Raw genomic sequence first — 22,811 nt, 5'->3', positions numbered from 1 at the left:
GACTATGAATTGTATATCCAGGTCTATTAGTCGGACTAAGACTAGCTCGATGGTCTTAGCCAAGTTATCGTCTTAGTCTTGACTAAAATCTGACTTCACATGATTGGACATGATCTCTTTCTCTTAAGACAAACTTTTTCAGTATGCTCTAACACTTTACCCAACCAGAAGCCAGGAATCCACAAAGGAGGCGGTCCTATCTGCTCGTGAGGTCTGGCTGTTTTTTGGTAAACATGTTAATGGCGTGATAAAGGGAGGAGGCAAAAGGAATGCTAATGGAAGCAACGGACAGGAAGGTAGCTAATGGCTAAAAGACAAAATAACTGACAGTGCCACTGCTAACTATTGTTGCTCTGATCGAGTAAAATAAGTTACTAAACATATTCATGAGGTGACATAGGGTCCAGGGGGAGGAGAATGCTAATGGCAGCAAAGGACAGGAAGCTAGCTAACAGTTATAGCCAAAGCTCAGTCTAATCCAAATTCATTTGTAAAGCACTTTAAAAACAACCACGGTGGATCAAAGTGCTGTACAGAATAAAGATAAAAGACACAATAAATAAAAGGTGTAGAATCTCACACAAGGCTCATAAAATACGTCAATAAAATACATTAAAAGACATAAGCAAGTGGCTAAAGGCCTACAAATCACACAAACCACAATAAAAACAGATCAAATCAAATAAATAAAACTAATAAAATGAAATGGAAAATAACATCAACAAAATGTAAACAAAAATAAACAAAGCAGTAGCTTTGGGTGCTGAAAGGCCAGAACACTTATTTGAAAGATGCTTATTTGCCCAGAAAATCTTTACTTGCATATTTGGTTGATTTTCTCTGATGCCCATCTGGAGGACCTTTGGGTTCACAGCCGACAACTAGAAACTAGAAACTATTGATGTAAAGGGTCAGAAGTTGAGGCGGCATGTTGTGCAACAATAGGCTGATTAGCATTGGACCCCCTCAGTGATAGTGTGTGAGGAGATACTCAGGTCTCTACTCAGGCAATCACACCCCTTGACCCCTGGTGCTGTCAGACACCCTGGACATTAGTATTAATTCATATTCACTCCACATATGTAATCCTCACTTATATAGATAATTACTATGAATAATTCATGATAGGTAGTTTTGATAAATGCTCTGTTACATAAGTGATTCATTAGGCTAACTAGTGCTGCCTCAGCAGGGCTGACTTGAGCAAACACACAATGAATCACATCATTTACATGTTAACTTACAGAGTTTCAATACTTCACCAATTCTTGTGTTTTATGCAACAAATGATAATAATAATATTCCACATTTTTCTGTGGAGTCCCACAGGGCCCAGTTCTGGATCCACTATGGTTTAACTTGATGGTTAACTCTAGTCCTAAAGTCATCAACACAGATGTCAATGATGCTGAATCTTGTCGGCAGGGACATATGTAAAGCAACCCGTTGTTTTTCATTTTTTCTTGAAATAAAATGCAAATGCGAGGTGTTATCCTGTTATCATGAATGAAACAGAAAGTGAGGTCAATCTTCAAGATAAGGCGCAGCACATTTCCTTATGAAGTTTGCGATGCAAATGTTAACAGTTTTAACAAAGATTTCTTGTTCTCGCAGGTGTGAATAAGAAACCAATACATGCACAACTTTCTGAAGTTGGTGGTGACGTGGAACTTGAATTGTAAAATGAAATCAAACAAGTAAATAAAAGTACTGCATTTGACCGCATATCAGCTTCATGTATCAGAAAAAGAACAATGTGTTTTCTTCTCTCCTGTTGAGAGAGTTGAATTTCCCTGTGTGTGTTTTTTTCTTTTTTTTCCTTGAGCTGAACTGGAATGATGGGGGTGTAGAACATTATGAATTTACCGTAATGGTACACACAGTAAATAACTGTCTCATAGCTTATTGTGTGTGGGAGGAAGACAGAAAGGACTGTTGACAGCACAGTAAAAATCTCATCGAGGTCTCAAGTGACCCACATTCCTTATTTATCCTCACAAGCTGATGATGCATATTTATTGGGAAAAAAACTAAAATTGAATCACATAAAACGTCCACTGCACAAAGAACAAAGTTGTTGCTGAATTGTGAGTAAGAATCTGTTTGGGATGACGTTTCTGCAACATGTTTTTCTTCAGTTGAACAACAATGTGATGATTCAAGCCAGGTTGTGTCTGTGAGGATTTAGCCCAGGTCAGATGCTGCACCCTCAAAATGTCTCATTCTTATCATTGCAACACCAGCTGGTATTGATAAAGCAGCTGTTTTGAGTGTGTCTGTGCTTTGTGTTAACCGTGAGCCGCAGAGGACACGGATCGGCTCACAGCCATCGGTTCCTGCTGTCAAAAGGAACAAAAACAGCTCTCCTGATGGGGGTCTTTGTTTTTGCCATGTCATCCAGACTGTTCATATCACCATGTCAGACAAATGCAATGTGGTGGAGTCATGTCAGCGCATTTTAAATAAACAAACTCCAAAAAACATGTTATATTCCTCTGAAAAGTAAAAGTAAAACTTGGTGAAACTACAGAGGCCATATATGTCTGATTTAAATGTAACAAAATTCTCTACATGAAGTGTTCAGGATAGTGTACAAATTCACATGTTATGTGATAGTACATTGGCAGTGCAACTTTAAAACACTTGCTCGCCATCTAGTGGCGTAAATACCACATAACACTGCTTGTTGCCACATCATTTTCAAAGTACTAAAGGTCACCAGGGGTTACTTTTTTGGGGGGCATCGTGAATTATAATTATAAATGTAATCATTTTAATTGATTATTTTTGCAAAAGGTTTAAAGATCGTATTAGATTTTGCTTTATTCTTTTTTTTCCAGTGTCCTATTCAATGACGCTGACAATGAGTCTGACTGACTTAGACAAACAGTATCAGCTCATCCCCATGATGTGTTAGGGAATATACACCTAACCCTAACCCTCTACACGAATTATGCGTTCCATTTCCATCGGAAGTCGGAGCTGAGAGTTGACTGGACTGCAGTGAGGAAGATGAAAATTAAAACGCAAATGTATTTTGGGCTAGCCATTGTTGGCAAACAACGATCTACATTTGTACGGGGCATTCCAGTTAAAACTTCTGGGAACTATGAAATTCCAACTTACACTACAATATCAGCTCTTGATAAAAGCCTTGATTAAAAAAAGATATCACACAGAGCTTCTGTACCGTGGACTCACCTAATTATAATTATATTTTCCTATCGTGAGATTTTGATCTCGGCGTGTAAAAAAAACCCCGAATGCTGAAATGTCCGAGCAGCACGTGAAGGCGTCACTAAGCGCCTGCGTTGCAACATCACTGCCACGTCCGAAGGAGCCCGAAGAAGCAGCAGCAGTGACGGCTCTGAGCTGTGGGATGGACCGGTGCCTGGCGGTGGTGGGGGGATGAGAGCTGGGAGTGACCGAGGAGGAGAAACAGAGGAGAGGGAGGAAAGGAAGGAGGAAACACGTAGAGCCACAACACGAGAGCACAGCAGCGGCGCAAACAGCCTGTGCGCATCTCCAGCCTCTCAGCCTCCCGGAGGAAACGTCCCGTCTTCGGCTCCATTGTTCCCACACGGAGGCTTGTTCGGGAGCATTGGGTCACCCATGCTGAGCGCGGGGGGAATGGAGGAATTCGTGACCGAAGAGGAAGAGCCGTGGTACGACCAGCAGGACCTGGAACAGGGTAAGAGACAACACAACATCGTTCCCCCCGTCCTGCAGCATCATCATCCCCGCTGCTGTCAGCCGCGGTCGCCGGCCGGTCAGCTGCTCCTCCAGCAAACAAAGGCTCTCTGTCAGGTCCACAGGACAAACACATCATCTTTTATGGCTCCTATCATCAGCACGAGTGCAGCTATTTATTAATACGGCTTATTTGACATCAACATAGCAGTCGGGGCCTGGCATTACGTCACCGGACTCATCAATAACAATGGTATTAGGCCGTTTATTAGTTTATGGAGCAATCATTCAATGACTACACACATATATGTTATTTTCTAACCACATAATTAAGGTTCAGTGTACAGCAGGATATATAAAAAAATAATTAACTTGTTTCTTCAACTTCCAAAAATCAACCTTTAAAGGACTCGTGTGTCAAATTTAGCATGGTTCGTTGGCAGAAATTGACTAAACTACTCAGAAATAGTGATGGAACAATATAAGATACGATCGCTCATCGAGACAAACATGAATAATCCGCTCTAACTAGTTAACGTACAGTCATTTATTTTCTAACGTGCCACAAATGGGGAGCCACATCTTCCCCGTGACCTTATTAAGCCTCAGAACACAGAGTAAATCTGGATTGAATTTGCGGAATTTTGGAAATACATCAAAGGTCAAAGGTCGCTTGGCTCGTTTTTATGGACAAAAAGCAAAGAAAAACAAATGTAGTTTTAATAATTAACCTGATTGAGAGACAAACTAGAGTCATTTTTGGTCGGGTACAGGGAAAGTTCTATTTCCGTGAAGGTATTGCCTTGATTGGTATCTATAATTAGTATCAAACATAGTGAGTTCCTCTGCATCCCTTACCTCATTTCCTGTCTCCTGTCTCTCTTCATGTCCTGTTCATAATTCGATTTCCTGCCAAGTCATTATAATGGTTACATTTCCAAAAGTGCTGGTGTGCTGATGCAGAGATTTCACTCCACTCTACCGCCATGATGATGACATGAGTTTATTACTGTAAGTTTCCTCACGTCAGTGCACCAGAGGGTCTTCAGTACTAATTACAGAGAAATTATTATTAAAAAAACTTATTTAAACAAGAGCAGGGTTGTGTTTAGTACAGTTTAGGGGGTTGAGTGTCGGATTTGAGTGTTTTTTAAAGAATTAAAACAGAATTAAATGTGAATATTCAGTTTTTTTTGCTCCATATAACAAAGAAACCAAATTTTGGTTTGTGGACAAAACAAGACATTTGAGTATATTTTCTGGCCCAAACAATTACTCAATTAATTGAGAAAATAATCAACAGATTAGTCAATTACATGTGCCTCCGCGATACCACTTTTTTGTGTCTGATACCGATACAGTCATTTTAGACCATTTATGAACGTATAAAGCTGTTTGCTCGACACATTTATGCCGAGTCACTTCAAAGACACAGTTCTCCCACTGTGTAACAAATATTGTTCTCCCCAAAAAAGAAGAAATAAACAGCAAACAAACATGACTCCACTTTATAAGTCCTTTATAAAAATCTTTTAACAGATTATTCTTATTCTACCTGAATGATGACGCTATCATGTGAAGAGGATTTTAACAACAACAACAGCAAAAAAACTGACGGAAGAAACATGATATCTTGCCTTAAGGCCGGTTTGTAATAGAGGAAACCATGAATTTATTTCTATCCACTGGAACGCCTTTGTTCAGAAGTCTGGTCAGCAGCAGCAGCAGCAGCAGCAGCAGCAGCAGCAGCAGCAGCAACAGCACAGGAAAAGGGGAAGAGAAGACGCCTGGTTTTCCACATTCCACAGAATCTCATGGGTGATTTGCAGCTTCCATAACAACTCTGTCTGTGGAAGAGATCACCACGTACAGTATATCAGTGAATATGCCCGTTTCCGAGTGTTTAAAAGTGCAAATTGGACAGCAAATGACATTTAAAGCTTTAAGTTCCCTTTGGTTTTCATTGTGTGCAGAAACACACAAAGTCACGCTCAGCTGTTACAGCTGTTTTTCCAGGAGGATTCAGGAAGCGTGTTCTTCAAACATGACGTGTGTACGAAGGGAAATGTTCACAGATTTTCACAGATATTTTTATATATTAATATATGCTGATTTATTTTCACTTGGCCAACACAGATTTGCAAGTAAGTGTTGTGTTTAAGTGCTGGTGGGAAAAATGGGACATCTGGACTTGAAGAAGAAGAAGAAGCACACGCAAAAGTACACTCATATAAGGAGAGAAAAAACTGCACGTTTTTAAAATAGTTAAAATGAAGGATTATGAAGTGAAATAACTTAAAGAAACAAACAGACATGGGAAATAACCACAAGAATCATGTGACCAAACCTGAGTTCATGACTTATTCAAACGTGAAGTGGCTGCAGGTCGGCGAAACAATTAACATCAATAAATGAAAACAAAACAAAACTGGTGAGTCAATAACAGCAACCACAAGTCCCCAAAACATATTGAACTTTTGACATTAAAAATATCAATAAATAAATAAACATTTTGAGCCTATTATCCTCTCCGCTCCTTACCTTACTAAGTTGTTTGCTTGTGCACTGAGCCGTGTGATTGGTTCTACTCCTCCCACTCTCACTCTGTTTTCCTCCCTCCTGTTCTTCTCTGTTTGTCTTTAAAAAGTCTCTAATCTGACGTCTCGCTCGGTCTCTGATTTTTAATGAATCAACCGTGCAAATAACTTATATTTCTTATTTTTGCGTTATATTATTGCACAATAATAGTGTTTGGTGGGAGTTAATGATCAGCATTAATCTTTAAAGATGGAGCCAGCGCTGTATTTTCTGCTCTCGTCCCCGTCACTTTCCTTCTGTGGGGTCACAAACCTCATCTCACTGACTCCGACTGTACAGTGCTGGCCATTAAAACCGCTGAGTCAGAAGACAGTGACATTGGTGACTCATCATTCATACTCTGAATGTGCTTGTGTCTGGAGGCACAAATGTTCAAATAGAGTGAGAGAGAGTGAGTGATGCAATTACATTAAAAGCTGCAGATGAATGTGAATCTCACTGTGTGTCCACATAAGCTTGGCAACAGCCTCCGACCTTCATATTTGGCCAGTGGAGAGACGAGGACCTGCAGGAAGACATGCTGCATGGATACAACTCTATAATTAAACCGGTCCAGTGCAGCCGGAGACAGTGTGATGGACCTTTTCATCATTTTCCCTCCAGAATCCATTATATTTTCACCTAAAATAGAACAGTGTGCTCCATTAATCCTGATGGCAGGTGACCTCATCTACTGTCTCCACTCACTAAACACCGCTGTCCCATTTCCAGACCTCCACTTGGCGGCAGAGCTGGGGAAAACTCTGCTGGAGAGGAACAAGGAGCTGGAGGACTCGCTGCAGCAGATGTACATCACTAATGAAGAGCAAGTGCACGAGATAGAGGTATAGCTGAGGTTTTTCCTGCATGCTGGGAAACATATATATACATATGTATATATATATATATACAACAAGGCACATTTTACAGGGGAAAAACCATTTGATTTGATGATGTGACAGACTATAACTTCAAAAATTGAGGTTGTAATTCCTCTCAACCAGTGCTTGAAACTTGTATTCTCTGGCCTTTAGGGCGCGATTTCTCAGGTTTGTTTGCACAGTATGTGAGAAAATTAGCCTCTTTCTTCTTACTTTCATAACATTAGTACGCATATACGTTAGTTTATGGTCTCAATCAGTAGTTTCAGGTCTTCTTCAGTACAGCATGATGTCAATTTTATAAACTATGTTCCCATTTACAGTCAAATAGATGTAAAATTTAAAGTCAGCGTGGGATGTCAGGCCTATTCCGACTCTTCCAAATGACTAAATCCAAAACTTAACGGTAGATATTCTATCAAATGGTTAAAAATACAACTCAAAATAACCTGCTGCTTGGCTGTGTTTGTGCAACAGTACCTGTCCAAGCAGCTGGAGGTTCTGCGGGACATGAACGAGCAGCACGCCAAGGTGTACGAGCAGCTGGACGGGACGGCCAGAGAACTGGAACACACCAATCACACTCTGGTGATGGACAGCAAGGCCTCGCAACAGAAGATAGAGAGGTAAGAAGGGGGACAGTGAGTTTACCTTTGCTGCTTCGTCTTCCCTTTTTTTTGTTCTGTACTAAACATGAGCTCTTTCTTTTCTTTTCTCCTGGTTCCAGATTGACAGGGACCATTGAGACTTTGCAGAACCAGGTGGAGTCTCTTTCAGGGCGGGTGGAGCAGCTTCGCTCCTTGGAGCAGCTCCGAGTCAAGAGGGAGAAGCGGGAACGACGCAAGACGATCCACTCGTTCCCTTGCCTGAGGGAGCTTTGTACAGCACCAAGGTATTTTTCCTTTGTTTATCATAAACTATATAAGAGGAGTCAGGAGACCATCGTGAAGAACATCGTGTCCTATCTTCAGGTACGAGGATGAGTTCGTAGTGGGCAGGGCTGAGAGCTTTACTGTGGAGGCAAAGCGTCAGCCATTTGAAGAAGAGAACCAGCACCTGCGGGAGGCGGTGTCGGCCCTGAGAGCTGCTGTCCGGACAGAGAGGGGGCGTAGAGAGGGCGTGGAGAGGGAGTGCAACCTCCTACTCGGCGAGTATTCCCGGCTGCAGACACGAGTGCAGGTACACTGAAGAGTCATACTCTAATATCATTTGTATTATTGTGGGAAAAGACATTCCGTACGTGTCTGTCATCTCAGTTGTGTCCAATTATCTTTGGTACCCAGGATGCCGAGGGACACCAGGCAAGGGTGCGTGAGTTGGAGGTGGAGCTGCAGGAGCTGCAGCAGCTACGCCGCGCTCGGACATTCCTGCTAAGCAGCGAGGATGACGGCGTGACTCTCACCCAGACTGTCCTCAACAGCACCCCGGAGACCGACACCTTTCTGGAAGTGGAGGTCTTGGAGACGGGAGGAGGGGTGAGGGAGGAAAGTGAAGGCGGAGGGGGTGTCAGAGGTGAGGCCTTACCTGAGTCCAGCCCCGTGAGGAAAAGCTGCAGCGACACGGCACTCAACGCCATCGTGGCCCGGGACGCGTCTGGCCGGCGGAGAGGCAGCTATGCTCTCCACGCCAACAGTGTGAGAAAAAGGGGGATGTCCATCCTCAGGGAAGTGGACGAGCAGTACCACGCCTTACTTGAGAAATACGAGGAGCTGCTCGGGAAGTGTAGGCGCCAGGAGGAGAGCCTGTGTCACGCCGAGGTTCAGACTTCCCGACCAGTCTCCCGGGACCCATCCATGAAGGACTGTGCCATGGGCCCCATCCCAGTGCCGCCCCCTACCCCGACGCAGTCGCCCTCCACCCCTGAAGCGATTGAGAGCATCAGCAAGCAGGTGGAGGCAGTGGATAAACGGCTGAGCCAGAACACGCCAGAATACAAGGCCCTTTTTAAGGAGATCTTCTCTCGTATCCAGAAGACCAAGATGGACATCAAAGCTACCAAAGCTGCTAAGGCTAGCAAGTCTGGCAAATCTGGCAAATCTAGCAAACACTAATGATACAGTGACAGGCTATAAAGAGGCTGGTGAGGTTAGTGCTGGTGCCAGGGCTGAACGAGGGTTTACTATTAAGGCTAGTTCACAGGTTCTGTGTCCACACGTCTGCTGAGGTCAGCTATAGTCCACGTTGAGTACATGTTGTAATCCACTAATGTCGGCCCCCTATGCTGATGTCTGCGTTGCTGCCTAAACGTTTATGACTGCAAGGATCACATGGGTCTACCGTGCATGTCCCAGGTAGTACAATATATTGGAATGTGGGATCAGGAACGGATCTTATTCTTCGCATTCTTATTTAATCTTATTTTAGTATGAGTGTAACCGGCAACATGTGCTTGATCCGAATGAGTGTGCAACTTATTGCGGACATGAAAAGTATGGAGAGACGTTAAAGCCTCTTATTAAAGGGGGGGGGTTCTGAAAAATATGTTAAATCAAAGTACAGTTCAGTTTATTTGAAGTCAAATTTAACTGCACAGCTGGGATACAGAATTGAAGCCCGATGTGGATGTGATACATTTTAAACCGCAGATTCCAGTCATATACAGTATATAAAACATGGCTACAGTATACTTCCTTCATATTCTTTCAATAATCTATACTATCTGGCTTCACTATAGGCACAGTCGTTGGCAATATGTTTGCCATAGAACCTCATAAGAACACTAAACATTGAAGCTTAACTAAAAAATTGCATCAGGAACATGAGTGGAAATTTAAAATGAATGTGAACTGGTATCTGGTGTGTTTATTTTAAGGTACAACAGAATTAGTAAAAACGATAAAGAGTGGTGCTCTCCAGCTACGGTGCTGTCTGTCTCAAGAATGAACTTGGAGGTGCTAATAATTATCTGACAACTTATGGCGTCTTTGTCCATGATACAGTTCCTGCACTACTCGGCTCTACTCTACACAGTTTGTTATCATGCATTAAAAATAATTGTTCAGTACTTCCTGCATGACCGGAGACAGTCACTGAACTGAAATGCGGCTGAACGGGTTGTGATTCAGCTCTGCTTTTTTCAGTGCTGTGGCTAAATACACCAGACTCTGTATTAAATATTGAGATTTTAGAAATTTCCCTGTTAAATGTTGTAGATTAACTCATGTTTTCAGTGTCGGCTCAGCTCGCTTGCAACCTCATCAGATCAGGTTACTATAAAAAGCACCAGTTACCAGGTGCTATCCTTAATGGAAAAGCAACAAAATCAAAACGAGTAGAGTCGAGCCGAGCCATGCTAGAACTGTGCAATGGAAAAGCGTAACGATTAAAATTAGGAGGAAAGAGGTTTTGTTTTTTATGTCTTTGTAGAAGACCATGTCCTGTCCAGTAGCCGGTAGAGTACTACACGTTTAACATGACCTAGTTAACACACAATAAGCTATTAAATAAAAACCAACCGTTCACAGGGGAGCATTGCTATTTATTGTTAGGAAGAAATAAGTAGTTTTAGACTGTAAAACCAAGTATGATTGATGCTTCCGTTAAAGGACAATTTATGGAGACTGTTGTTTTCACTATTTTTGGACACTCAACATACAATATAATCTTGAACATTGTTTGTTGGGGCAAATATTGAAGACTGATCTTGCAGCACTGTGTTGGGGCTGTTTGACAGAAATGCTGCATAGTAGATAATATAAGACCTCAAAACAGGGCTTCGTTTAACACCTTTACCAAACTAACAACGAACTAACATGCAGATATATTGCACCTTTTTCACAGTATACAATACCTATGCCTTTTTCTGGGTAACCTCTTACAGTATGTATGAACCTTTGTTATAATGAATGTTATTACAGCCAATATTTTTTATCTTGTTTTTCACATCAAAGCTTGAAACCTTTTACTTACAAGAGCAGGTGTTTTGATTAAAGAATTGAGGAGGATGGATGGTTTTCTGAATCCTGATGTAGTCGAGGTGTATTTACAGTTTGCAGTGATGTAATTCCTGTGGATACCTGGTGTGTAAAGTACATTTTAGAAGAAATGATTGTGTTATAGATTAGACAAACTGGTTGTCAAACCAGAGCCTGTAACCATTTTTTTACAATGACTCATAGGGTTTCTGTACTGTAATGTCTTATGTGTTTTAACGCCTCATCTCTTGCATATTAGGATAGCTACACATTTGTGCTTGTGTATTTATTTGTGTGAATGTTACCTTATTATATTTTTCTTACATTTTGAGTGCCTATATGTGAATGTCACTAACACGCTGTCAAAGTAAATAAATACACTTAATTTGCCTAATTTCCCTGTGCATTATAATGTCCTTGACGTTCTTCTCTGGGCTTTTGAGTTCATGTATTATTGTAATTGAACTCAGTTTACCATGTTAATAAAGCAATGATAGAATGCATTATGTGTTTCATTATTAGCAGTATAATTCATACATTTAATAAATGAAATAATAGTCAAAATGAAATCACCCCAAAAGTGAACACCATGAAGTATCCAAACACACAACTGTTTTAATGTTATATTACAACATTACGCCTATCTGTTTTATCCATCTATATATAGTATATAGGTCTCATAGCTTACCATGTGACCGCGTGGCCTAATGGATAAGGCGTCTGACTTCGGATCAGAAGATTGAGGGTTCGAGTCCCTTCGTGGTCGTCCTTTTCCGTCACCGTATACGAATCCTTCCCTCAGCGCTTTTGGGTACTGTTGTGATAAGCAACTCGTTCGGGCGAACAGCGTTTTACTCAATGCATACTTTATATATTTTTCGAACCGAAAGCTAACCTTATGTTAATGGTTTGCCTCAAGTAATGTGGCCTGGTCAACCAGGTTAGCCGCTAATCTAACAAAATCAATCTGCATTTGTCAACAAACGTACGTATTTGTGTGTGTATACAGATTAATGTATGAATCTGTAAATTCTAACATTTCGCACACCGAAGCAGAGTGGCGCAGCGGAAGCGTGCTGGGCCCATAACCCAGAGGTCGATGGATCGAAACCATCCTCTGCTAACATTTTCACATTCTTTCAGTGAATTTTTTTTTTACATGCTTCACAAAACTTACCACTGAGCATGTTGAAGGTTACTACTACAATTAAAAAGAACAGCAACAAATTATTTTACGAATATATTTATTTTGATTGTAAGTTTTACAATCGATATCTATAATACATGTTAACACCCGCTTCATAAATTATTTACTTTTTACAATAAAATGAAACATTTTTCATCACATATAATTTACACATAATTCTCCACAAAACAACGAGTGGTCGAAAATCACAGTCAGTCAAAATCTCGTCTGCTCTGCTTGATCGTCGAGTTGATCTTCTTTTGTTTGAGTCGCTCCTTGTTCCTCTTCTCTGACCTGCACAACATAATAAACATGACACAAAATGGTAGCCAAAGCGGGACACAAAATGTACATTCTCCAATTCCCGGTTTTACCTGGCTGCCCAAAGAGCTACGTTCTCCACCGTTGGTTCATGTGGCTTCTTGCTGGCTTCAGCTATGATAGCAGAGATCTTCTGCACACAGTCTGAAAGGTTTCTGTGCTGACTCCTGCTCAGCTCCGATGTCACCAGCAGCTCACCGGCCTTGGTGATGCGGTTTTTGTTCTGCGACAGACACCACAAATGCTGAATATGTGCTGGGTTTGCATATGACATCAACCGCTCAGACATTGTCCTGAAGTCCTGAAAAACAAACCTGGTCAAAGACTTTCCGTCGAACGTCTTCTGGAATCCAGTCGGCGGTTAGCACGTGGAATCTGACCTCTGCTTTTGTGCTGACTGTGGATTAAGACATCATTACACACACACATAATACAACTACACCTACAAAAACAGTAAATATTGTAGCTCTTGGTCTCTAATGCTTCTATTACAGCAAAATCTGTGAGTATACACACTTTTTTGCCACAGATGTACCTGCTAAAAACAGGTGATTGACTTGGCTATTCTAAATAAAGGCGTTTGTCTTTCATTGAGTCATATTAAACATTAGAAATGTGCAGCACACAACGGAAGAAAGCACCACAAAGAGCACAGACAATGTCACCAAATCCTTTCACACTCAAGAGCAAATGAACAATTAATAATGATTTAATTGGAAAAATAAAGGAGATGGCAGTAAATTAAGCGGAAACTCTGACTAAACAGGCGTTCCTCTGTGTTCCCCGCAGCTTTAAATACACTAGAAATTTAAACTATTGCAAACCTTTATTGACATTTTGACCACCAGGACCACTGCTTCTGCTGTAAGATACTGTCAGACGGTCTGAGGACAAGAAGGGGAATATAAATGTTAATAGTAGAGATAATAAAAATGTAAATATATATATATATATATATATATATATATATATATATATATATATATATATATATATATATATATATATATATATAATGTGTGGGTTAAAATACCTATATACCTACTGGAACGAGCACTTGGACACCCTGAAAATAAAAAAAATATAGATACTTTTAATCCTTTTTTTTTTTACAAAATCACAGATGTAACACTGCTCAAGTGCCATGGTCAAACGATCCGACGCTGAATTTTAACGCCTTCCTTACAAATGCTTTTACGGTAAACTGGTTCAAGCTGATTCGTAAGGACATCAACATCCGGCTTTCTAAATACAAACACAGAGAGCACCGTATCGCTGAGAACACGTTTGAAAGTACATTTTTGAATCGGATAAATTGTAAATAGCTATACCAACAGCTATGTTTCAGAGACCTAATAACTGGGCAACTGTTTGAAGAGCGAGTCCTCTAAAAGTTTACAATAAGAATTCAATAATCGTGTGTGTTTTATTTTGAAAGCCGGATGTTAATGTCCTTACAAATCAGCTCGAGTCACTGGACGGGTTGCAGGCTTTTTACCATAAAACACTTTGTAAGGAGGGCGTTAAAATTCAGCGTTAGGTAGTTTGACCGCAGTGTATGTTCGGTTTGTGTCACGTGGGCAAATCCGGGACAAAATAACCGATTTGCACTTACTGACGAGGAAAGTCGTGGTTCGCAAACTCCAGTGTGTCGTACATTTTCTCGAAGGACTTGGTTCACAAAACACACACTCACCTGTTCGTTGTCTGTTTCTCTGGTGCCAAACCCAACTCTCAGCTGTAAATGATTGTTTACGCCTACATTTAAAAGGGTTTTCTGTTTAACCTGCAGTAAAACCACGTCTGTTCTTGCGCTGCGACAAAATAAATACAATTGTCGTACTATGTGAGCCGCCATGCTAGCGTGAAGTTCGTCTTCTTCTAAGTAGGTTTCCGGCTGTAGACTGAAAAGCGCAATGCTGCCCTCTACAGGCCAGAGTCCGCTGCTGCTTCACCTTCATTCATGTAATGCAGCTGTTTCCCATACCAAGGCTTGGCAAAAGAAAAAGGAAAAGGCAATTAAATTACACATAAATGTTTTAATATGGAGAATTTTGACCAGAAAACAAAATTGAACAAACTTATATCAAAACAAACCCAATTTGTTAATAGATTATTAAATTAAGTTTATGTACACAGCTTAATTTATTCATTTGCAGATAAACATTCAGATTGCGGAAGCGTGCTGGGCCCGTAAACCAGAGGTTGATGGATCGAAACCATCCTCTGCTAAACAGTTTTGAGGCTTACTGTAGACAGCCAACTAAGGAAATGTCTGTGGAGGTGGTTCTCACTTCTGCAGGCAGGTGACAAACTTTGGCGAGGGTGTTTGCTGTGCCTGCCCTCACTCTCCTGTGTGAAGGTCCTTTTTAATTCATATTTATTACTTTTAACCGACCGCTCTTTCTCTGTAGTGTCAACAAAAATCATTCCATTACTAACATTTTCTGTTCCATTTTTCTTCTGCCGAGGCTTTTTTTAATTTCAACCTCATGCTATTACATCAAATCAATCATCAATTTTCAGAAGACATTGTCTGCAACGACTATAAAGCACTAAATGAAAACGCCACTGAGTTGGTTCAATTTAACGTGAACAGGTAAAAGTTTTTAGCTCCGACACTGTCCTTTTGAGAATATAGGGACAGAAACTGCAGCATAAACGCAGCAGTAGAGTGGTGCAGTGGAAAATGTGCTCATCCCATAACCCAAGATGAAACCATTCTCTGCCACACACTTTTGTGGTGTACACAAACAGGCTGCATGTTAGCAAAAGTCCTTCACAGAGAGGTTTGAGGTTAAACAATAATGTAGTTGTGAAAGTATGAAAAAAAATGTTACAACCCAGCAAGTAGATGAGAAGATTTTTAATTTTAACCAAAAAACAAAGCTTCTTCAGTTTCTTTACTCTCTCACACACTGTATACAAAGCCGGTTTTCTGCAGCTGCACGTTGTACAAAAGGAAAGAAGGTCTCTGTATGTGCCGCACGTTTTGTGACTCCTACTCAGTGTGCAACACAACAAAGAGAGTAAATGAGTGAAGGCTGCATGTGGAGAGACATTTGTGCGCTTGGGTGCCCAAGTAAGTGTGTTTGTGAACAGAAACTAAATAAACTCAAGACAAACATACGGCACATTAGAAATTAAATATATCTAAGTAATATATATGAACTGTTAAGCAGCTTCTAACAAGGGCATATGATAATTAATAATCATAAATGCATTCATTACACTTCCAATAACACTTAAAAGGAATTATTTGGGTTTATAAGCATCTAATAAGGCATTCAAATTGCTTAATAATTGTTAAATGTTAATTTTATTGTATTTTTATGTTTGCATTTGTATGTAAGGTGACCTTGAGTGTCAAGAAAGTCGCTAACAAATAACATGTATGATTATTTTTATTAATTACTGCTTATTACCTTAAAGTAAAGTAAAGTATTACTAGATTTCTTTATATTAGGGATTATATTGTTTATATATTCTCAGCTATATCACTATACCACACCAAAGAAAAATTGAGATTTCATCCCTGCCACACCCAACGACACCTGGCCAGGACACAAATATGATCCTTCACACTGAGCCGTATCCTGTGAGACTCATCGTTTCACATCACGCGACCACATTGTTGCACAGATTGCATGTTGTGGGTGAGCGGCAGAGAGTAATGAGAGCGAGAGATGAAGGTGATCACAGGAACCGACCAAAGGTGTCTGTCGACCGTAAGGTGGGTGAGGACAATGAGAGGAACTAAGAGGGTCCAAGGAACAGGACACCGACCCTGCAGGGGAGAGTGAGCATGTCGAGGGGTAATAAAGCACAACTGCAGCACCGCCCAAATGATATTAGTGCATGGTGTCCTCCTGCTTCTTGGATTTCTGTTACTGAAGGACTGACAGTATCAGTTTTGACAGAATTGTTTGAATCATATGAAATGTCAAGCCAATTTACTGTAGAACTTTTGAGAAAGGTAAATGACCTCCTACAGTAAAATATTCAGACAATTCTGGATACAAAACCCTTTCAGTGGATTCTTGCTCCTGACAGGTGAGGAAACAAGGATATTTTCTTTTTCTAATGAATATTTTACAGTCAGAAATTAGGAATATATTTCATATCTTCTGGTCCTGCCAAAAGAACCATTTAAGCAGAAGATTGGAGCTGAGATCTTTAAGGTGATAGGAACGGAGTTGGACTACATTTGCAATATTATATTTAGGAAAAATATCTGATATGGTCAGACACGAAGACAAATATTTATAGAAGCAAATCTGTGCCAGTTTTTGAGTGTGCATCAACATCAGAATTTGAATTTTAAAAGACATTTTCAAGCACTGATTTCTTTTCAAAATTCAAATAAATTCAGCGTAAATCAATTCAACATCTCCATAAATTCAGTGTAAAGAAAATTCATCATCTCAAAGAATTCAATGTCAGAGAATTCACACAAACATTCAATGCCCCCTTAAAAATAAATAAACACTTCGTAAGTATTTTGACTTTAGTTTGACCCTAAATTTCTTTTTTTCAGCACATTTTTAAAAACGTCGGTCAGCTTGTGTTTCTATACGAATTTAAGCTCCTTTAAGCTCACTTGACCACACACACACCTGTCGTTGCGAGGTATCACCGTTAGGCGGCAGTGTAAGGCCGGCAGGTGAGGAGGCAGTGCCTCGTTGGTCCGGTCAGTCAACGTCCTGGTTCTCCTGTCATCCAGCGGGAGCAGCAGCAGTGGCAGCGGTAGCACCGTGCACGGCAGGCGGACAGAAGACTCACAGATGAGCCGGCGTTGTTCTCAGAACACTCAGAACCGAACGCGGCCCCAGGTAGTTTGATATCTTACATCTTAATGCCACGTGATTCCCCGCCCTCTTTATAACGTCTTGTTCTCGCGCCCGTCGCTTCGTAGTAAAACTATTTGCCCTCGTGATGATGTGTGGCAGCCAGGTCCGCTCATGAAGTGACCGACCTCAGCTCAGCGTGTCACTGGAGGAGCCGTGGGTGCTGCACCGGGCTGCACAAGCCGGACTCGGACTGAAGGTAAGCGGGAGGGAAAAACAGGGGAGCCTCGCCGGGCTCGGACACTCCTCACACAGGTTGACACACGCTGTCAGTTTGTGCCGGCCGCGGTGCTCGGAGCCTCAGCATCAGACAGACAGCGCGCAGAGTCTGGGTCTGTGGGTGAGGTCACGGGTGGACGTTTGGGGGTTGACTTCCAACATCTGGACTGGCATTTACCTTTAAAAAGAATTCATACGTCTTTGTCAAGTGTAGACATGAAAGTGAGAGGAACAGGTGTGTGTTTGTACTTGTTTGGATACCTTTGTGAAGACCATAACCGGTACATCGAAAATGAGGACATTTTGTGATGTGGGGACATTTTGGCTGGTCCTCATGTTCTCATATCTTAATAGACCCAGTGTTAGGGTTTGTGTTAGGAATAGGTTGATTTCACCTTTAGGTTTAGGGTTAGACATTCAGTTGTGATGCATTATGTGTTGTTAATACATTTGTTTAAGTGTGTGTGTGTGTGTGTGTGTGCATATAAAAAGACTTATCCTAGTCCTAGCCTAATCATTTCTGGTTAAAGTTGGAGTTAGGTTTCTTTTTTATTTATTTCATTATTATGAGTATTATTTTAAACAATATTTGTGTTATGTAGCATGTAGGTGATGAGTTTTTCAAACTTTCACACAGATTATATGTATATATATATATATATATATATGAGAAAAGTGCATCAGGATGTCAAAAATTGTATTAATAATCAAATGAGGGCATGTATTACATTATTATAACATTAACTGGTTGTAAGAGAGGCCAGGGGTCAGTCTTTGGTTAGGTCAGGGATTCCCCTAAGACTGGGTTTTGACCCACAGATGGGAATTTTTTGGGCAGTCCCAAAACACATTTTTGTCAAGATATATGTGTGTATGTTTTAAATATGTTGTATGAAGTTAAGTTTTAATTAAGTTACCAAACATCTCATGAAATTATGCAATGGCGTTTGAGTCATGGTAGATTGCCATCTTTAAAATGTGAGTTCCAAAATAGAAAGATCTGCAAAGATTCACAACAGCAGGAGAATGTCCAAAATCCTGATATGTGACTTAGGTGCTGACAGGAGAAATTCCGGAAAAGTCCAGAGCATCTTTTGTGGTCATTTGTGTCCTTGTATGCAGGCTTGACCTTTCAGACAATTTGAGGAAACTTGGTTCCGTCTTCTGAAAGCAGTGGAAAATCCAGAGTCGTTTTCAGTGGCCCCCTCTCAACTTAGGGGCCCCAATTGTTTCCCTTGCCTACCCTGTGTGTGTGTGTGTCTCTCTGGTTGTGTGTGTGTGAGAGTGTGACATAGAAAGAGAACCAGAAAATATTTACAGTGGGTTTCAGGCATTCAATAACTTTTAACCTCCAATGTTAATATTTTCTTCTCTATGCAGTCAAGTTAGTCTGTAGCCTCTGTATGCAATTGGACAGACCCGTTGTTCTCAAACTGTGAGAGTTTTCTCTCGTTGTACTAGTTGTTGAAAATCAGAAATACTGTTCTACTGTCTATACCAGGGTATGTAATCAGAGTGATCAAAAGAGATGTGTATTTGATCAAAAGACAGTTGCTCTTCAGTGGTGGCCGCCGTGTTGGACACATACAAAAGCTGCTAGATGTAGCTTCTCAGTTGTCATTGTGTTAAGTCCGCATCTAGTGTGCCAGGGGTTTGTGATTGGTTCTCTTTTGTAGGCGATTCTGAAGTTGGCATCGCATCTTTGCCAGACGTCTGCAGAGCTAAATCAAATATCTGGCACACTTGGCTAGGTTCACACTCACACACAAATGACACACACATGGGTTATGCAGCTGTTCTTCTTGTTTATCTTCTTGTAATTCTTCGGCCTCATTAACTCTTCACTAGCAGTTAATGCCTAACATTAAACATAACCCTTACCTAACCACTATTTATATCTTGGCACTAAACTTAACCAGTTCCTCAGGTATGAGATTCTGCGCAATTAGGACCAAGTTTTGTTCTCCATGAGGACTACTGGTCCTGACAGGGTCAGTGTTTATGCCTGAAAAGGGCCAAAAGAGGTAAAAAAGTACAAGTACACATACACACAACACAGGTGAAGAATGGTTATTCAGAGTGCCACTGTTGTTGAGATGAAGGGGGTTGCTGCAGTTTCTGGACGCTGCACAGAAATCCCACAGAGACAATTAAACTGCTGACCTGTGTCATCAAGGATTTGTTTTGCCTTCCTGTTTGGAAGGAGAGTAGGAAGCAGACTTCTGGGCCAGATGGCAGTCACTAACATACACACACACGTCTGTACACACACACCTGGAATGGCAATTCGGATTTACCACTGAGAGAGACTGGATTAGAGGCCAAGTTTTGAACCTGTGACCTGCGGTGTTTGCAGTGACTCAGCGAGTGAAGCCACAGGAATCACTCAGGGCGTACACACACATAATATCTGATACACAAACACACACACACACATTTGGTTTTGTTGGTCTTGACTCTGTCAAGTAAAACTATCAGACCTGACATCAGGAGCATTTGCACGTATAAAGAAAGAAAGAAAGAAAGACGAGAGACATTTCTGACAGTTTTTTTTGTGCAGTAGAATTTACCTATTTCACACAGATTATATATATATGACAAAAAGTGCAAATCATCCTGTAACCAGGCGTCCCTGAACCCCCCAAACCATTTACCATTAGACCTGCACCTGCCTCATGTAGTGTGAAGACAAAAGAAGACGCACGCTCCTCTATACAGGAAGCTGGCACATCCTGAATGATATAGATATCTGGTGTGATCTCTCACTCTTCATATGGAAGTGTGAGTGCAGAAGGCGCATCTATGCTTGGCTGCATGTCACAGGTGTCTGTGTATGATTTAAAAAACAAACAGAAAAAAACCTTTTTCCTCCTCCACCCTGATCTCATCGTGTTAAACGTGTTTGAACAGGTTGGATAGAAAAGCACCAGCGACAATAGCAGGTTTAATTCTGCTCTCAGGAGTGAACCATGGCTTTATGTTCATACGGAGTGTGGCCGCATCGGTGTGGAAAACTGGTTTGACTTTACAGGAGCCCTCCAGCATTTTTCATGATACATTTTTAAATAATCTCATGATGAGTGGATTGTCAAGCTTATCTTTCACACACAAATCATTTCAACACCTACGATATACTTATAAGGAACATTGAACTTTGATGGGTCCATTTGACAAAATGAACTCTTATAAACACATCAACAACAGAAACATCCCATTATATTCCTGCTTTTTCCCCCCCTACGATTGTTGGGACATATATAATTCATACTCAGACAGCATGTCTTTTCAACAGCAGTAACTGTAACATTTATTCACGCTTCATTTCAGGTTTTGACAGTAATTGGAAGCGTTCAGATGACATTTTCATGATTCAGATTTCAGCAGCTCCGCAGAGCTGAGACGGTCCAATCCAGATCTCATTTATTTGTCAGATTTAACTAAATAAAAGTCCAACAAGAAAATATTTGACACAATAAATCGAGATTTTTTGATTATTTTTAAATTTAGGCCCTTTAAAGCAAAACAATGTCTATGCTTAACTAGGACTGCGATCGTAGGTTTAAGTTCGAGGTTTATCAAACTCTGAATGTCATTTATTTAGGTTTTAACCATTCCACTGGCAAAGCGTTTTACTGTTAGGTCCTTTCTCCATATAATGAATTATTACAAATGTCCATTATTTTGTTTGAATAACCAAAACAAAAAGCCACTCAGAGCATTTCCCACACTCCACTATCTTGAAAATAAAATCTGCATCTGTATCTAGATCACCACCAAAATCTAATAATTTAATCCTTAAATCATAACCTACATCCTCGGAAAACTTAATTCAAATCTGTCCTTGGCTTTTTTTTTTGAGTGATGCTGCTCACAGACAAACACGTGCAAAAACCTGACCTTCTTTGAAGGACTTAGTATTTACATGACTTTCAGCCTCGGCTACACTTTGTGGTCACTGCTTTTGCTAAATATTAGCCTTCTGCTAACACTCGTATCTTACATTTTAGCTTCACACGACCCTCGTGTAAACTCTGAGAGCTCTGTTTGACGCTTGTTGATTTTCAGTATAAACCCTACGCACAGAGGTTTTTGTGCGTAGGGGGGTGCAGTGGCTCAGTGGTTAAGACCGGTACTCTGTGTGCGAAAGACATCATAAATAAATTTTTCTTTATTAATTCCCTTAGGGAAATTATTCTGCATTTAACCCATCCTAGAATTAGTAGCGCCCGGGGAGCAATGGGGGTTGGGTACCTTGCTCAGGAGTACCCCTTTTGACCTGGTGGGATCAAACCGGCGACCTTCCGGTTACAAGCCAAGTTCCCTTTCCACTTGGCCACAGACTGCCTCCACTTGGCCACAGGCTGCAATGGTCGCAAGTTTGACTCCACCCCTGGCCGATTGTACTCCATTCCATTGTAAGTCGCTTTGGATAAAAGCGTCTGCTAAATGACACGTAATGTGATGTTTCTCTGTGGTTATCTTGCAGTAGTTTGGCACCAGTTGCATGACATAAAAGCAGTAGCATCTGGCGTGTAATTGTGGTTATCGGTGACATCATCACTCCAGGAAGAGATGGAAGAGATAGCTGCATATTGAAACATAGGATTTTTCTGTCTGGCAGGTGACAGCGGGAGAAACAGAAGCTGGTGTGCAGTTTTACCCTCAGTGTCCTGAAAGACAAAATTTGAAGCTGAAGATTTAACCTGATCCCAAACAATCTGGTACAGGATTTCTCTAATCCTCTCCTCTCCATCACGTCGCTTTTATTTTTTTGTGTCATTCTTATGTGTTCATTGCAGCGCTGAATCAGGCAGATACACCTGCACTACCAGGTTTTTTTGTTGTTGTCAATATCTATTTCAGTTATACTTCTTTTCAACATTCTGTATTATTTGACTGTCTCCTTTGTGTCCAAAGGCCTAATGTCCCCTGCTTGAGATCGTAGGGACAGCTGTAGAGATTGTGAGTGAATGAAAAAGTACAGCACATCGCACAGATTGTCGAGTGTTGAAATGCAACTGTAGGATCAGTGACTGGACACTGGTGCAAATAGGTCACCAGGCGGTCACGGGTGGATCACTTACATCAGGGTATGGGATGATGTTTAATGGACAGATGTATGTATGTACTCTGGAACCTCCATCTTCTGAGTGCGCTTTATTAAAGCACACACTAC

The 22,811-nt window shown here is 40.9% G+C and overlaps 3 protein-coding genes and 1 non-coding gene across 7 annotated transcripts in view; 3 read left to right on the top strand and 1 right to left on the bottom strand.

Annotated features, from left to right (window-relative positions):
• The first annotated feature begins 3,320 nt into the window (after window positions 1-3,320).
• Window positions 3,321-11,565, top strand: cdr2l (cerebellar degeneration-related protein 2-like). The gene is made up of 6 exons (XM_044014113.1): window positions 3,321-3,691; window positions 7,000-7,112; window positions 7,626-7,774; window positions 7,876-8,040; window positions 8,120-8,327; window positions 8,432-11,565. Exons 1-6 carry the CDS (start codon window positions 3,409-3,411, stop codon window positions 9,197-9,199), a joined length of 1,686 nt encoding a protein of 561 aa, XP_043870048.1. The 5' UTR covers window positions 3,321-3,408; the 3' UTR covers window positions 9,200-11,565.
• A 190-nt stretch (window positions 11,566-11,755) lies between these two features.
• Window positions 11,756-11,828, top strand: trnar-ucg. Its single transcript has one exon. It is a non-coding gene; the product is annotated as a tRNA-Arg (tRNA).
• A 461-nt stretch (window positions 11,829-12,289) lies between these two features.
• On the bottom strand, window positions 12,290-14,453 carry mrpl58 (mitochondrial ribosomal protein L58). The gene is made up of 6 exons (XM_044014114.1): window positions 14,266-14,453; window positions 13,611-13,635; window positions 13,394-13,453; window positions 12,884-12,966; window positions 12,623-12,792; window positions 12,290-12,542 (listed from the first exon to the last, which is right to left on the bottom strand). Exons 1-6 carry the CDS (start codon window positions 14,425-14,427, stop codon window positions 12,461-12,463), a joined length of 582 nt encoding a protein of 193 aa, XP_043870049.1. The 5' UTR covers window positions 14,428-14,453; the 3' UTR covers window positions 12,290-12,460.
• A 2,826-nt stretch (window positions 14,454-17,279) lies between these two features.
• Window positions 17,280-22,811, top strand: part of LOC122759346 (inactive rhomboid protein 1-like) — a 29,157-nt gene continuing 23,625 nt past the window's right edge. For 2 of the 4 annotated variants that reach the window (XM_044014145.1, XM_044014144.1), the window contains exon 1: window positions 17,281-17,615. The gene's annotated coding sequence lies outside the window, so the exon portion shown is untranslated. Of the gene's footprint in view, window positions 17,616-22,811 lie in introns of all 4 variants that reach the window. The other 2 variants (XM_044014142.1, XM_044014141.1) reach the window with 2 other exon arrangements.

The sequence above is a fragment of the Solea senegalensis genome, linkage group LG18 (assembly GCF_019176455.1).
Source record: "Solea senegalensis isolate Sse05_10M linkage group LG18, IFAPA_SoseM_1, whole genome shotgun sequence".
Classification (NCBI taxonomy): Eukaryota; Metazoa; Chordata; class Actinopteri; order Pleuronectiformes; family Soleidae; genus Solea; species Solea senegalensis.
The sequence above is the reverse complement of the archived record's forward strand: the minus strand, read 5'-3'. Positions and strand labels throughout refer to the sequence as shown.